Source organism: Parasteatoda tepidariorum, chromosome 1 (genome assembly GCF_043381705.1).
Source record: "Parasteatoda tepidariorum isolate YZ-2023 chromosome 1, CAS_Ptep_4.0, whole genome shotgun sequence".
In the NCBI taxonomy this organism is placed as follows: domain Eukaryota; kingdom Metazoa; phylum Arthropoda; class Arachnida; order Araneae; family Theridiidae; genus Parasteatoda; species Parasteatoda tepidariorum.
Window position 1 is genome coordinate 3,595,976 of NC_092204.1, and position 16,833 is coordinate 3,612,808.

At 30.2% G+C, this 16,833-nt stretch overlaps 1 protein-coding gene across 2 annotated transcripts in view; it reads right to left on the minus strand.

Annotated features, from left to right (window-relative positions):
- LOC107446484 (very low-density lipoprotein receptor-like) overlaps window positions 1-15,561 on the minus strand; it is a 26,182-nt gene extending 10,621 nt beyond the window's left edge. For both annotated transcript variants that reach the window (XM_043050720.2, XM_021145639.3), the window contains exons 1-4: window positions 15,402-15,561; window positions 9,679-9,903; window positions 8,314-8,541; window positions 7,884-8,108 (exon numbers count right to left, since the gene is read on the minus strand). In XM_043050720.2, the coding sequence (XP_042906654.1) occupies window positions 7,884-8,108; window positions 8,314-8,541; window positions 9,679-9,903; window positions 15,402-15,459 (736 nt within the window). In that variant the 5' untranslated portion in view covers window positions 15,460-15,561. The remainder of the gene's footprint in view (window positions 1-7,883; window positions 8,109-8,313; window positions 8,542-9,678; window positions 9,904-15,401) is intronic.
- Between the last annotated feature and the right edge of the window lie 1,272 nt (window positions 15,562-16,833).

Here is a 16,833-nt window from a genome sequence, read left to right on the forward strand (position 1 = left end):
CATTTTACTTGTTTGAATAAATACTGATATCACACGAATGGATTGGCCAGCTTACTCTCCAGATCTAAATCCCATAGAGCATGTGTGGGATGCATTAGGGAGACGTCTTACGACACGGCAGTATCCTCCTGCTAACACCCATCAGCTGAAAAATGCGTTAAAGGAGGAATGGAGACGTTTACCCCAATAACTCCTGAATAATCTGGTGCTTAGCATGGAGAGACGATGCCAGGGAACATCTGCCAGTTGTACTTACGCTTCTTCAGGCAATCATGTGTAACGCCACTATATGTCAAATAAAGCCCTTTTTTTGTTCCATACCGTACTTTGAGCTTTATATTCATTTCTGCGCCATTATTCTTTTACCATCGTTTAAGTACAAAATAATGTACATCATATTCAAATTTCAAACTCGAATCTGATAGGACTGACGAAAAGCTTCGACATATCGGAAGTTCGACTTACCGTTAGTTTCGGTTTTGGACTTTCGAAATATTGTCGGATTATTTAATTAATGCTTTTTAATTACAAATCTTCTTAAGACAATATTTCAGAAAAAACTACAAAGTATAATATAATAACTTACTTTATTATTTGTACTACATTTTACGTTTTTTTTTAAGTAATCCGTCACTTTACGTTGAAGTAATCTCTTTTGAGTCTCTAGAAACAGTAAATCTTCAATTTTCTGCAGAAACATAGAATTATCAATTCCTTTTCGACACTCTAGAAATTTTTGAAGAACTTCAAGAGATGCACGCGCTTCAAGTATGTTTGGGACTATTGTCTCTGAACCTTCTTCCTCAGCAGCACTTTCATCATTTTCTTCTGTGATCTGTATAAATTCTTCGCCGGAAATATCACCACAAACAGCAATGTTTTCATCGAAGTTTATGAAATCGGAGTTCTCAATTGCTTCCTCATCTTGAAGCTCTTCTATCACAGGTTCACTCTGTGTTTCTTTAAAAAACCCACACTTCCGGAAACAGTTTCTTATTGTCGCTTCGTTTACATCATTATTCCAAGCACTGGAAAGTAGCCTCATGGCTTCAAGTACATCAACTTTGAAAGAAATATTGTTTTCAATATCGTTTATCATTTTTCTAACAAGCCTTTTACGATAAGACTGTTTGAAGCATTTTATGATACCCTGGTCCATCGGCTGCAACTTTGCGGTTGTGTTTGGCGGGAGAAACTGCAAGTATACTGCATTCAAATTAGGAAGATCACTATGCGCTATACATTTACCCATAAAGAATATCACTTTTATTTTTTTAGCGAAGAATTTCCGATCCAATTTTCTTACCTAGTCTTCAAATAAAACTGATGTCATCCAAGACTTTTTGTTAGACTTGTAATCCAAAGGATACGTTTTTACATTCTTGAAACATCGGGGATTTTGGTATTTTCCGATAACAAGTAATGGCAATTTCTCTGTCCCAGACGTATTTCCTCCAACTAGGACAGTCAAGCGGACGCACGCACGCACGCACGCACGCACGCACGCACACACACACACACACACACACACATTTTCTGTTGACTTGACCCATAGTGAGTATTTATTTTCAGGTCTAATAAAAGGGTTTAAAGAGTTTTGCAGTCTGAATTTTTAATTTTTTTTTTTTAAACGTATGATAATTTGCGTGAGAGTGTTTATGAGCTAAGTCTCTTTTGTTAATGTCTTGCCCACTATGTTACTTTTTGCTTTTCGTGTGGCTCTACCAAGATTTTTTGATGCAAGTATCGATACCGCAATTTACTCATTGAATTTCATTGTAAAAGATGTTACAATTTTTTAAAAACATTTTCAAATTAAATAATTTAAGTTTCAAATAAATATTCATTGTTTAATAATTTTAAATTTGGTTTTTCCATTGTAAATTTAATTTTCTTTTACAATTTCAGATATAGCTCTTCATCTTCAAGAAAATCTACTATGAAGAAATTGATTTCAAAAGAAACTTCTTCTCTGAGTCAATTCCATATTTGAGAAGAACAGTTGGATACTGCAAACACTATGATGGACAGTTGGTAGTTCTAAGTTCTATCCTTACAGTGAATGTATACAGTGTGGATATTCAGCAAGGACCACTATAAATCTGCCACAGCGAAAAGTCCTCGTGTGACTTTTCGTACGCACATTATTATATTTATTTCGTATACACATGTTACTGAACATTTCATAAAAGCTTTTAATTACTGCTTGGAAATATAATTTCAAGTAAATAAAGACTTACAATTGGATGAATAATTTCAAACTGTATCAGATATTTCTAAAGTCATGAAAAAAAGTAATTTTATTTAATAACAATTATGTACTTTTAATTTGTGTTTTATCAATAGGTTATCGACGTTAATTTTAAACAATGAAGGTAATGTATTGCGTTTACAATTGGATGAAGCTTATTTTATAGTGTGTTTTGTTTTTCAATAAAATTATTATGCTGTGAAATAATTATGTTTATCTTAGATTTTTTTTCTTCATTACTGTAGTGTGTAATTTTTTCTATGACTTAGTAATAAATCTTGAACATTTTAAAATTTTGATTTGTCAGGTATGATATTTGTATTGATAAAATTACGAAGTACTGAAGTTACTTAAACAGTTGAATATATTTAAATTTTGGTTATTTTAATTCGACGGCATGATATCGGTAGTAATTTTCTTTCAACGCTGATTTTAAAGTTTATCTCAAAATTGTAAGTATTTTTATTATTTTAATTTCAGAAATTTTCTCATGATTATTAATTTGAAATGTTAGATAAAAAGTTTGCTTTTTTATTTTTATCATGTTTATAATAATATAATTGTCAAATAATTCTAATTGTAAACATTTCTTTGACTTTAAGCTGAATAACATTTAAATGTAGAAAATTTTCACATGATTATTCATTTGAGACAAAAAGTTTACTTTTTTATTTTTATCACTTTTAAAATAATATAATTGTAAAAAATTTCCTTGACTTTAAGCTGAATAACATTTGCATTTTAATGAAAATTCCCAATCAATGTAGAAAAGAATAATGCTTAAACTTTCATCTGAAAGATTTGTATATTCTTTGTGAAACGTTTGTATATTCTTTGTAAATATTAATATTTAAAATTTAGCTGAACATTTATTTACATTATTGTAAAAACAGAAAATTTAAATCAACGTAGAGAAGAATCTTGTTTAAATTTTTATATATAAGGTTCTTTGCGAAAGCAACTTTTTTAAACGCATAATATATGTTTTTTTTTTAAGGCTAATTCTTCTATACCAGGAACTTGGACTCCAGCATCTGCTTAATTTTTATAATTTTATTTTCTGAAAAGCTCTGTTTAAAATGTTTTCATGTTACACCTGCTTTTTTTTAAAACCTATTTATGTCATAACGCATACTATATAATCAGAGAAAAATGTGGAATGGAATTATCTTAATCAAAAATCTATTTTGTTATAGTAACTTTCTCAAAAGAGTAAATGATTGTAGTCAAATTTTAATCATTAATACTAAAGGCAACTTTTGAAAGATAATGTAAAAAAAACTATTATTTTTTCGTCTCATTCTTGTATGCAATTATATGTTTGTGCAAATTTAATTTAGATAAGACATAATATTTACTGACAGTTTTGAAATGTTATGTAAATATTTTGCAAAGATTGTTAGTTTAATAGAACATAACACCTTTAAATAATTATCAAATTAATGAATATTTCTGATGTGCCCATAAAAGTTATTTTAACATTATAAAAAAAATATTAGCAATTTTCATGATATTAGTTGCTTTCCTGGTTTCTTTCCCTGGAAAAATTTCTACCTTGCGTTTGAGTTTTGTTTTTAGGTGTTTTGCTAAATAAAATTTCAAATACTAAAAGAATAAAGTTACGTAAGTATTTCTCCGTTTAATTTCAGAGGAAGAAAAAATTTGAAAATCTATTGAAGTAAGCTATTTGAATATATTTAAATTAGGTTCTTTATTGTGTCAATTATTGCAAAAAATGACAACTTAAAAATTGAACAATTTTATTTTAGAATTATAAGGGGGCGGGGGAATGCTAAGTTAAAATTTCCGCTTAGTTCAAATGTAAATGTATAACTTTATATTTATATAGTGTGGTTTTTATTATATAATTTCGGAATATAAATAATGAATGATAATTGTGAAATTACAAATGGTTTAAGTTACACATTTAAAATATATATATATTACTAAGTAACAAATTAAATTGAGATTTTGATAAAATAAGCCCAGTTTTTTTAAAAAAAATTAAGAGTACATTTTAAAATTAAAGACTTGAAAATTATTAATGATATAAAATTTGTCAGAAAACCCATTATAATAAAACCCATTATGAATAAAAGAAAAAAATATCAATAAAAGTTCCAATAAAATATTATTTCCTAATTAAGTTTGAAATATTCAAAAAAATCAGCTGAACATACTTTAGAGTAAGGAGGAGAAAAATGGAAGGTAGCAGAATTCACTAATATAATTTTATTTAGTATTTCTGTATTGCTAAGTAAATAATGCATGGAATGACTTAAAACTATTGTTCTATGTTTTATTGCTTCACAACAATACAGAAAATTAAGTAAAATTATATCGCCGAATCATTCTATTACTATCCATATCTTCCTCTTGCTTACTCCAAAAAAATAAAAAGCAAAGCAAAATAATATCAGAAAATACAAAATCTAATATTATATAGCATCAAAACTAATGCAAAATAATATTATGGCGAACGCTAGATAATATTAGTTTGCATAGAATCTGAGCAAACAGCGACTTCTTGTATCTTTCTAATATTAGAAGTAGTGCAAGATAACATTAGATTTTGCCGATTTTCTGATGTTATCTAATATTAAGTGCTACTTGAGATTAAAAGAAAATATCCTTAAACGATATGAATCTACGTACCCGCTGTCTAAAAGAATGAAGATGCGTGCCTTTCCCCAGGTGGAATCAGCTCTTCTGAAATGGTTTCAACAGTACAGAAATCGAGAAAATGCTATTACCATAAGTGGTGTTCTGCTACGTGAGAAAGTGATAGATTTTGATAAACTGTAAAAAATAGACAATTTTCACGCTAGTGCTGGGTGGCTAGAAAAATTCAAGAGCAGACACAATATTGTCTTTCGCACTCTTCATGGAGAAGCTAAAGCTGTCCCTCTTGAAGTGTGTGAACAGTGGTTAAATGAAATGTTACCAAATTTATTTCAAGGATACAGTGAAAATGATGTTTTCAGTGTTGATGAAATGGGTTTATTTTTTAAATGTCTTCCAAATAAGACTACGATGTTTAAGGATGAAAACTGCTCAGGGGGTAAAATGAGCAAGGAACACTTGACTGTCCTAGTTGGAGGAAATGCGTCTGGGACAGAGAAATTGCCCTTACTTGTTATCAGAAAAAACCGAAATCCCCGATGTTTCAAGAATGTAAAAACGTATCTTTTGGATTACAAGTCTAACAAAAAGTCTTGGATGACATCAGTTTTATTTGAAGACTAGGTAAGAAAATTGGATCGGAAATTCTCCCCACAGGTGTTAACCCTTTGTTAAAATATTTGTGCAGATGATATTTTTAGGCAATGGAATCAGACTCAAAACGACTTCCTCAAAATATGTGGGCGGTGTGGAATTATATATATATTTTCAAAGTGCAGCCCCTTATCTTAAGGCCTGTTTAGATTGATTGATATTGATGGAAACTTGTTTTGATTTGAGCTTGGATCGTTTGAACGATCATCCAAGTACTTGGTCCAAGTCTTTGGACGACTGTTCTACTTTCCATCCAAGTTTTTTCTCCCTTAACCATTCAGCGTCTTCGGTTTGGTGACGTCAACAAGCAGGTATACGATTATGTCATATTGTTGTCTGCTTTCATACATTTTAGTCCAAATAAATTGATCTGTTACGGTTTATTTGTGTTATTATGATTTTATTTTAATTTATTTAGTGATTTTAAACTTATGTAAGCATTATTTTACAATTTTGAATGGAAAAGGTTTTCAATATAAATGTAAACAATAACAATCTCGAGCTCCATATCTGCTCTAGTTTCGGTTAGAAAGTTTGCAAATGCTCACTACAGCTTCTTCTGCGGGGCAATTTTTTCAAACGGATAATTTTTTTTTCAGTAAAAGAATTAAATTAGATGATTTCTGAACTCAAATCGGCCGTATTTCATAAGATATTAATGTTATTGAGCAATTCTGGTGAGTTTGAAGTGAAATTTTGTTTTAGTTATTCATAGATATATTGTTAAAAAAAAGTGACATGGTTGCTAGATTTTGAATAACTCGCTTTTTTGGCAGTCCTGATTTGGCATCTTTCCATTTGCGTGTTAGTTTGCTTTTGTTACAAGCTGTCAACCATCTTACGTTAGTGTTAGCATGTTGTTCGAGGAGCAGGATTAAGTTTAAACATAAAAATTCAGGTTTAAATTTGAAAGTTGGCATATATTATTGACAAGGTAAAAAGTGCTTCAGAGCGATTCTTTTTTCAAATGTTAGGTTTACATATTTATTATTGATCAAACCACATGTTACTACTACTTAGCATCACTATTTCACAATTAATGTTAAAATTATATTCCTTTTAAACCCTTGTAAACACAAGTAATAAGTTATCAAATACCACTTTGCAAGAATCTCAAAACACAATAATGACGTTGTGAACCAAATGACTTTGAAATACAACGGAAACAGTAACCCAGAAGCATACATGGCAACGTTACTTTTGAAAAGTAACGAGTAAAAGTACAAGTATTTTTATAAGAAGTAACGAGTAAAAAGTAAAAAGTTCTTATTTTAAAAAGTAACGAGTAAAAAGTACAAGTAAAAGTACAAGTACTAAACAAAAAAAGTAACGTTTAAAAGTACATTTCTAGGTAATCGATTCAAAGTAACCTAAAATTTTATTGAATAATATTCTTAAGTTCTTTAATGTTTTTGCAAAATTGTTGTTATTTATTTAATTATTTTTAATTTTGAAAGTTATGGATATTAATTTATTTTTAAATTCGGAAGAATATTATAATATAATTTTATAATATAATCGTATAATATAATTTTAAAATCAAATATAATTTTAATATCAAACTTTTTATGGATTTGCACGAAAAAGAAATTTTATCTATTGATTTTAATTTTTAGTTTATTATTTTTATTTATTTAAATTACCATTGATTTAAAATTGTTTTACTCTTTAGAAACGCGTTTTAAAAGCACAAACATAAACAAAGCAAACACGGGGTTTCAGATAGCTTTGTGATCTTTGAGCTAGTAAAAAATAATTGAATGTGCAGTATAAGTTGAAACAGAAGGTATTTAAACACGAAGTTAGCTGTGAATGCATATATATTGCACATTAATTTTATAAATTAAAAAAACATAAGCATTTCTTTTTAAATTTAATTTTTTTTTTTTTTAGAAAGCTTACCGAGTTTTAGAAAAAAGTAACGATTTCATTCGATATTTCCGTTACAAATACTTGTACTTTTTCCCTAAAAAAGTAACGAAAGTACAAGTAAAAGTACTAAATTTAAAAAGTAACGAAGTACAAGTAAAAGTACGTACTTTTTACTTGTACCGGCGGTACAAGTAACGAAAGTAAAAGTACTGCCATATATGCCCAGAAGCATAGGTGGTATAGAGAACTTGCAGCTCTCCCTAGTGTAGAAAACACCATCCATATGCACATGCGCAAGTTTTTTTGTCGACCCATCAGTGACATTCAAGAACTTGGATAGTGTCCACGAATCGTCCAATTTCTTGGACAGAGAAATTCCTCCAATTTCTCAGACTCAAGAACTTGGATTGCGCCTTTAGTACGTGAAAAACCTAATCATGAGATCAAAAGTTGCACTATGTAAATTGTTAAAAATGCCACTTACCGCAGTCTTCCTCATCGGAACCGTCAGGACAGTCACTACGTCCATCGCAGAGCCGGAATCTCTCAATGCATTCACTCCCACACCGGAAGTTATTTTTCTCAGTGCACCAGGGAGGGCAACCCTCTTCGTCAGTGCCATTAACGCAATCATCCTTGTGATCACATCTGTGAAAAGAACGTATGCATACTCCTTCTCCACAAAAAAAACCTGGGCAGTTTGAGGCAGCTAAATGTAATGAAACAAACAAATTATCACTTTCTTAAAAAATTTAGAGACATTAAGAAATATGGCTCGACACACTCTGTTTATAAAAAAATTTTGTTATTGTTGTGGCTTATCCTCCAATGCCTGACGAAGTCAGACAAGGTCCATCAGACCGTTGAACCTAAGGACATCACGGAGCTTAAACTACTGATAAAGTTATATTTACTGCAATTTGATTCGTCACTGCCATCTGCACAGTCTGATCTTCCATCACATACATCTGATTTCAGGACGCATTGCCCGCTTCTACATCGAGAGTAGGATTCTGGGTCACAAAATCTGGCATGGCAATCTCGTTCGTCACTGTTATCTTCGCAATCTTGGTATCCATCGCAAGCTTCTAACTCGTCATAACAATCATATCCGTCTTCGCATAGAAATTTAGATTGACAATCTGTAACAAAAAAAATAAATTCTTTAAAATAAATATTGATTTCAGCTACAAAAAGGTACGCTAATAATGGGTAAGAGAACCAAAACTTTTAATTTTTTTTAAATAAAGATCTATGATTTTTTTTATTCTTCGCTAGAAATAAAACAATTAGCTTGCTTCTCTTTCCTTTCAGTTCGCTTTCTTTTTTCCCTTCCCTCTCCCAGAAAACATGTAACCTTACGTCAACCTTGTGTCGGAATTTTCTTTTTATTGGCACGAAAATGTTTGTACTAAAAACCTTTTTTTTTTCTTCAATAAAGCAAATATATTGTAGTTTCAAACCTTTCATCCTAAAAGTATTAAAAAATTATTTTCTAAAGCTTTTGTAAAAAGTATTGTCACTTAAGGTCCCTCATGACGTTTTAGCTGACGTTACACTAGCAATAGGATCAAACTGCAGTGTCCATTGTAATGAGAGACTTCCGGCATAATTGTTTACTTGCTAAATAATATCAGTACACAGAAAACATGTAACCTTACGTCAACCTTGTGTCGGAATTTTTATCCTATTGTCTTGAAAATGCTTGTACTAAAAACTTTTTTTCAATAAAACAAAACTATTGCAGTTTCAAATTTTTCATCCTAAAAGGATTAAAAATTATTTTATTAAAGCATTCTTAAAAAGTATTGTCACGTAGTATAATAAAGTTTTATCTGACGTCACACTAGCGATCAAATTGCACTGTCCATTAAAGTTTCAAGACAAGGTGGATTTTAACTGAGCATACAAGACTTTGCGGGAAAAAAAACTTATAATTACCTAAATTTAATATTATTTACACCTTGAGACTAGCTTCTTTCAAGGATATTTTCACGTTTAAAAATCCTAAGTCAACCTCGATTTCAGGTTTTTATATAGAACGTTGTTTTCCAAGGTTTCGGATTAGGGTAATGTGCGTAAAATAGAGCAGATTGTCACAAATCTAGTTTTAAGGTTAAAAGGTTTACACGTAAACCACATAGAAACCTTTTTAGGTTTACATTAAAAGGGTTTTGGTGTGTTAAAAATAAACCTTATCTTGCTATCTGGGTCTGGGATGTTTGCGAACAGATTCTTAGCTGCCAAATATTTTAAACTATAGATAAAGTTTTATTTACTGCAATTTAATTCATCAGTGCCATCATAACAGTCCCATCTTCCATCACATTCTTCTGATTTCAGGACGCATTGCCCACTTCCACATCGAAAGTCGGATTCTAAGTCACAAACTCTGGAATAGCAATCTCTCTCGTCACTGTTATCTTCGCAATCTTTGTCTCCGTCGCAAACATACGATTTAAGAATACAATTACCACCTTCGCATCGAAATTTGGATAGGCAATCTGTAACAAAAAATAAATTCTTTAAAATAAATATCGATTTCAGTTACAGAAAGGTAGGCTAATATTAGATAAAAGGACCAAAACTTTTGATCTTTTTTAATAAAATTCCATGTTTTTTTATTTATTTTCGAGGGAAGTAAATCAGTTAGCTTGTTTCTCTTTCCTTATAGTTCGTTTTCGTTTTTTCCTTCCCATTTATCCCCTAAGAAAATTTGCCATAGGTTTTCCATGAAAAAAAAATGCCATAGGATATTCCTATGGAGTTTTGCTTATGGTAAAATTTTGCCAGACACTTTTTTCCATATACGTATGGCAAAAACTTACATGACATACATGTATAGAAAAATGTTGCCACATGCATATGGAAAAATTGTACCTTAAGCAAAACCCCATAGGAATATCCTATGGCATTTTTTTATGGAAAACTTATGGCAAATTTTCCTAAAACTCGTGACATTTGCCATATGTGTATGGTACATTTCTGTAAGGGATTGTCTTGCCATATAAATACCATACAGATATATATGATTGTGTCTTGCCATACAAATGCCACACAAATCTTTATGGTTACCATAGGTCTATGGCATTATCGGCCATACAAATTTCTGTTGTTGATATAAGTCCATAATGTTATGCCATATAAATTATTTGCAGATCTCCATTGTTAACATAGACCTTTGGTATAGTGCAGTGAGTATAAAAAAAAGTTTTCATATCATTTTTGCATGAAATTGTACTAAGTTCATTTTGTGCAAGAAGCATTTCTTATAAATATCTAGTTATTTTACATGTAAAAAAATATATTACTTTAAAAAATGTCATTTTGACGTTATTTTACCCGTTTTACAACTCATCCTTAATTATTGATCAATTTTTCCGTTTATATTATTTATATAGGAAATTTCATGTAGCATATTTTGTATAAACTTTCTCTTTTGTATCCAATGATTTCTGAAGTATTTTTATGTATTAAAAAAAGAAGAGAACTGAACTCACATCAGTTAGGATTTTTAATGTTTCTCAGATTCCCTTCCGTAACCCTTTGAGACAGAATTTTTATTAAAAAAATATTTTTTTCTCTATTTCGTATTAATTTAGGTCAAAACAATTGAAAAATATTATATTTAGCATATTGATAATATATAGTTATGAAATACAGAATGAAACACCGGTGTATTTTTCTGAGAATCTTCCAAACACAGCTCACTTCCAAATAATTTTTCAAATTTGTACTTATTTGCTATTACTTGACTCTGAAAGAAATAGTTATTCAACATAGAAATTTCTTTAGCTTTAAAAAATCACTTATTGATAAATGTTTGAATATGAATGGAAAAATTTTATACTACTTTTTTTTTCTTTTTTAATATTTTAGGACAAATATAATTCCGAAAATTTAATGGATTTTTTTACTAATGGATTGACTGTTTTTTTTTTAAGCAAAAAAATATCAAAATATATTTTTGCTTGTCATATGAGCGTCTGACAAAAAAAAAAACATATATAAAGGAGGGTCACCGGTATTCGATCTGCGTCAAGGGTCTGCTCAACCAAATCTAAAACTATTTGATTTTCATTTCCATTTTTTATCCATCGTCCAAACTGACATATGAATGTGACTGGAGAAGCATTAAGAGCAGCACTCTAGTTCATTTGCAGAAACTTTAGTGAGAGCCTGTCGGCATAATCGTTTATTAGATAAGTAATGTCAGTACCCAGAAAGCATGTAACCTCATGGCAACTTTGTGTCGGAATTTTCATCTTATTGCCAAGAAAATGCTTGTACTAAAATCTTTTTTTCAATAAAGCAAAAATACTGCAGTTTCAAACCTTTCATCCTAAAAGGGTTAAAAATTATTTTTTAAAGCTTTCTTAAAAAGGATTGTCACTTAGATAAAATGGTTGCCGGACGTCACACTAGCAATAGGATCAAATGGCATTGTCCATTAAAATTTCATGACAAGGTGGATTTTAGCTGAGTATACAAGACTTTGCGAAAAGAAACNCAAAATATATTTTTGATTGTCATATGAGCGTCTGACAAAAAAAAAAACATATATAAAGGAGGGTCACCGGTATTCGATCTGCGTCAAGGGTCTGCTCAACCAAATCTAAAACTATTTGATTTTCATTTCCATTTTTTATCCATCGTCCAAACTGACATATGAATGTGACTGGAGAAGCATTAAGAGCAGCACTCTAGCTCATTTGCAGAAACTTTAGTGAGAGCCTGTCGGCATAATCGTTTACTAGATAAGTAGTGTCAGTACCCAGAAATCATGTAACCTTAAGGCAACCTTGTGTCCGAATTTTCATCCCATTGCCACGAAAATGTTTGTACTAAAAACCTTTTTTCAATAAAACAAAAATACTGCAGTTTCAAACCTTTCAGCCTAAAAGGATTAAAAATTATTTTTTAAAGCTTTTTTGAAAAGTATTGTCACTTAGGTCCATGATGACGTTTTAGCTGACGTCACACTAGAGATAGGATCAAATTGCATTGTCCATTAAAAATTCGTGACAAGGGGGATTTTTAGCTGAGCATACAAGATTTCGCAAAAAGAAACCTTATTATAACCTAAATTTAAGGTTATTTTTACCTTGAGACTAGCTTTATGAAAGGAATTTTTTTCACGTTGGAAAATCCTTAGTCAACCTCGATTTAAGGTTTTTATATAGAAGGTTGTTTTCCAAGGTTTTGGATCAGGGTAATGTGCGTAGAATAGAGCAGGTTGCCACAGATTTCGTTTTAAGGTTAGAGGGTTTGCACGTTAACCGCATTACAAACCTTATGAGGTTTACATTAAAAGGTTTTTGCTTAGTGGAAATAAACCTTATTTTGCTAACTGGGTATCCGACTTGCTAAAGCATCTATTGGAGGTGCGTTCTCGATGAATTTCAACATTTTCTGACCGCTACAAAAAGAATTTATCATGAAATTATCACCACTACCAATTTTGACCACACTGCAAAAATAAGGCAAATTTGAACTGGTTTTCTGTGCTAGATGAATAGGCTTGCTTCATTCTTTCTTTACTTACAGGCGGAATTGAGATCGCCCTTTTTGTCGCCAAATAGAATTTATCGTCACTCATAATTTCGACAAAATTTTCTAGCGAGAGTACTTAAATTTCGAACTGATCATGAAGGCAATGCTAGTTGCATTTGTCTCCTAAGTCATACAAGCGAACTTTATAGCCCTTTTTATTGGCAATCAGAACTTTGACAGTTTTTGCGCTTTGTCGGCAATCGATTTCTTAAACAGACACTAAACTAAAGAGAAAGAAAAGAAGAAAAAAAAGAAAAGAAAAGGAAGAAGAAAAGAAAGTAAAAATTTAAAACACATTATTCTAAAAAGACTAAAAATAAAGAAAAGAAAGGAAAAATAGAAGAAAAAAAAGTTAAATTTCTAAAACACATTATTCTAAGAGACTGAAGAGAAAGAACAGAGGGAAAAAAAGAAAGAATAGAAAAGAACGTAATAAATTGAAACACATTTTTCTAAAAGTCTAAAAAGGGAAAATAAATCTATTTTTAACAGACAAAAAAAATGGAAAAAAGTTGGGTGCACTTTCATAATAGCTGCGTGAGACAACGCTTATATTGTAACTTGAACAATTTGGTTAATTTTATTTACGTACAAGACAAGGAAAAAAAGAGAAAACATATTTTAAGACATTTGTTATCTTTGTATGCCTTTACACTATATAAAAATTTAATTCAATTTACTGTCGTCGGTTAGAATTTTTTAATGACAAAGAAAAATTATACGAAAAATAAAAAGATACTATTCAAGCAATCTTTCGGGCAGTTTAATGGCATGCAAGCACCTTAGTATTGAGTTGAGCTTCACGATCAAAATGTGAAGAAAAATATCCGATATTGGGTTAAAAAATTTTAAAAACTAAAATGAATCATTTTTATGTAATAATTAAACATGACTAAAAAATAAGAAAGTTAATTTTTTGAATTAAAAAAAAAACTTTTATCGCATTTATGAGTTCACATGCCTGAGGTACAGTATTTAAATAAAAAATGCTTTCGCCTATTATTCAACCCTTTATAAAGCTTTGGTAAGTAAACTTACCACGTTACCTTTTGGTAGGTATACTAACTTCAAATTTCAAATAAAGATGGTAAACCAAGATTTGTTCAACAATCTACAGATAAATTCAGGGAATACAAAGAAGGAAAAAAACAATGAAGGGTTTTCTTCGACATAAATGCAGGTTACAATAAAGGTTAGAGTGAGATCAAGAGATCAACATTAGAGAGCTACTTTCTCTCGTACGTCATGCGCTGTTATTTCAACGTCCAAATTTACAGCCAACTCTTTTTAGTAGGAATAGTTTCAAATACCAACCTCTCCCCAAAAGTAGTTTTAAAAATCAAATTAGTTTTTGAGTTATAAACTAAATGACATTTATTTAATAAATCAATCACAATCCCAAAAATATTTAACCATTACATAAACTCGAAAAAAAAATGGCAGTATAAAGGTTTATTGGATCTCAGGTCTATCACTACCGAAAACTAATCCATGTCTTTCAAAAGTGATGGGACCAGGGTCTGAGTATCGCCTAGGCGAATTAGGCCCAGACAAAGAACCACGCTTTCTGGATGGCCTCAAAAATTAGTAAAAAGTCCACAATATTACTATTTTCTTAAAAACTTAAAGAAACAGCTATATTTAAATAAATTATTATTTGAATGTGTTTTTAATTTTCTACGATTAGCTATAATTTTGGCTCTTTTGGATATTTTTTGTGTGTATTTTTTAATAAGACTTATAATTAATAACCTTAATACCTTAGCATACATGCTGAACTTTCCGTTAAATCTAATGAAAAGTCGGCTAGCTTTGTGTTGGTTCAAGTACTAAATAAAAAAAAGAATTACAGCTTACAATAAAAAATAATTCTACTTTTAGAAAAAAATCGTGGATTTTCAATTGTTTGTGGTCACCAAACTATTTTTATTTTGACATAACATTATTTCGTTGTTTTATATTTTGCTTTAATATATAGAACTTTATCCGAGAAAAATTATCTTCAATTGTCTGCTTTCAAAATTTTTTAGAATGTTTCTCTTGAATCATGCAGTTCAATAGATTCTTTTTCATTGTTAGGACTACTCTTCAGAAACTTTATTTCAAAATATTTCGTCAGGGGCCCGGAAAATTTGTTGGGCATTGGACCTGAATTTGTCTTGATCGATCCCTGGATGGGATCTACGGTATTCATTTTTAATCTAGCAAAAAAATTATATTTTATTTTCACCCAAGTCTACTTCAAGTTGTTGTTCATTTACGTCGCGCTGGAGCTGCACAATGGGCTATTGGCGATGGTCTGGGATACATCCCTGAGGATGATCCGAAGACATGCCATCACAATTTTGATCCTCTGCAGAGGGGATGGCACCCCCTCTTCGAAGTCTACTTCAAAAACATTTTTATAAAACTTATATTTTAATATAAATCTAACTTGAAAGTAGCTTACCTTGCGTTGAAGATACAACAACGATGATTAGCAAAGCAATTATTATGCGTGGAATCATTGTATGCAGTTGATTAGTCAACTTACAATTGAGTTAATATTTCAAAAATAGCAAATAATGATTTGCATTAAATGAGGAAGTTCACAAAGGGTTATATCAGGAACAGGAAATCAATTAAAATGTCTTGATAAAAAGACTTGTAATAAATAAAGAAAAGTTTAACTACTTATACGTTTAATATCACCAAAATGTTTTTTTTTTTCTACAGCAAGTCGAGTCAGTGGGAGTTTTTAACACTAGATTGCCCAAGTCATTTTGACTGCTTTTTCATTTGCAAAATAAATGTACAAATAATAATGCATAAATTATTTAAGTACTTTTTAAGCATTCAAAAAAAAATCTTTTACCATTTGCCCAAAAGAAAAAAAAAAAACGATTACTTTTTTTCTAAAGTTTAATGCTCTTAATTTATAAACATAATAAAATTTAAAATTATCTAAATTAATTAAAAAAATTTGAAATTATCATAATAAAATTCAAAAACTTAACATAATCATGATAAAAAAAAAAAACTAGCTTCTGATAAATATTGCAGAGAAAATTGTGATGATCATGAATTTTTTTGTAATTTAAAACAATCGACACGGCAAAGAAAAGAAAAATCTCTTTTTAAAAGACAGAAAATTAAGCACTTTTTGCATACCCCGAATATAAAAAATGCACTTTTAGAGCTTTTAAAAATATTTAATTCGAAAATAAGCACCTTTTAAAAACACTTCGCACCCTGAATCATGTGTTCTCGGAACGATATTAATACGCATTGTAATTTCTTTATACGGGTACAGTTCGACCTCTATTTAACGAAGTCACTAAACCCCGATAAAAAGTTCGTTATATGGAAAATTCGTTAAATAGAAAATCACTATTCTAAATATACTTAAACAACACAAAACAGGTTTTAAATTCCTAAACACTAGACATAATTAAAATAGCAATTGATACACCTTTATCTTGTAAATTATTATTTCTTATCGAATTGTGATTTTAACATTTCATCATATGAAAGTTTAGCGATTTCGTCATCATTTTTGTCTTCATCTTCCTCACAATTTATTGCCGTACTATTTTTATTTTCCACACTGTCCATAAAATATCCGTATTCAGTTAATGTTTCTGCGATTGCAGCTTCAGAATCAATAAAAAGAAAATCATTAATCAGTAATCATCACCGTTAATTTCGTAGTTGGTCTCTAAGCTGTACCAATGTTTTTTTTTTTTTAAGTTCTTCTGAAGGAATATCATCCTCGTCTACCACACTTTCCAAAACCCAGCTTTATCAAAACTGTTACGAATAGTACGATCTGTAACATAATAGTTCCATGCTTTAGAAATTTCTTTTATGCTTTCTCGTCAATTTATATTGGGAATAAGTAG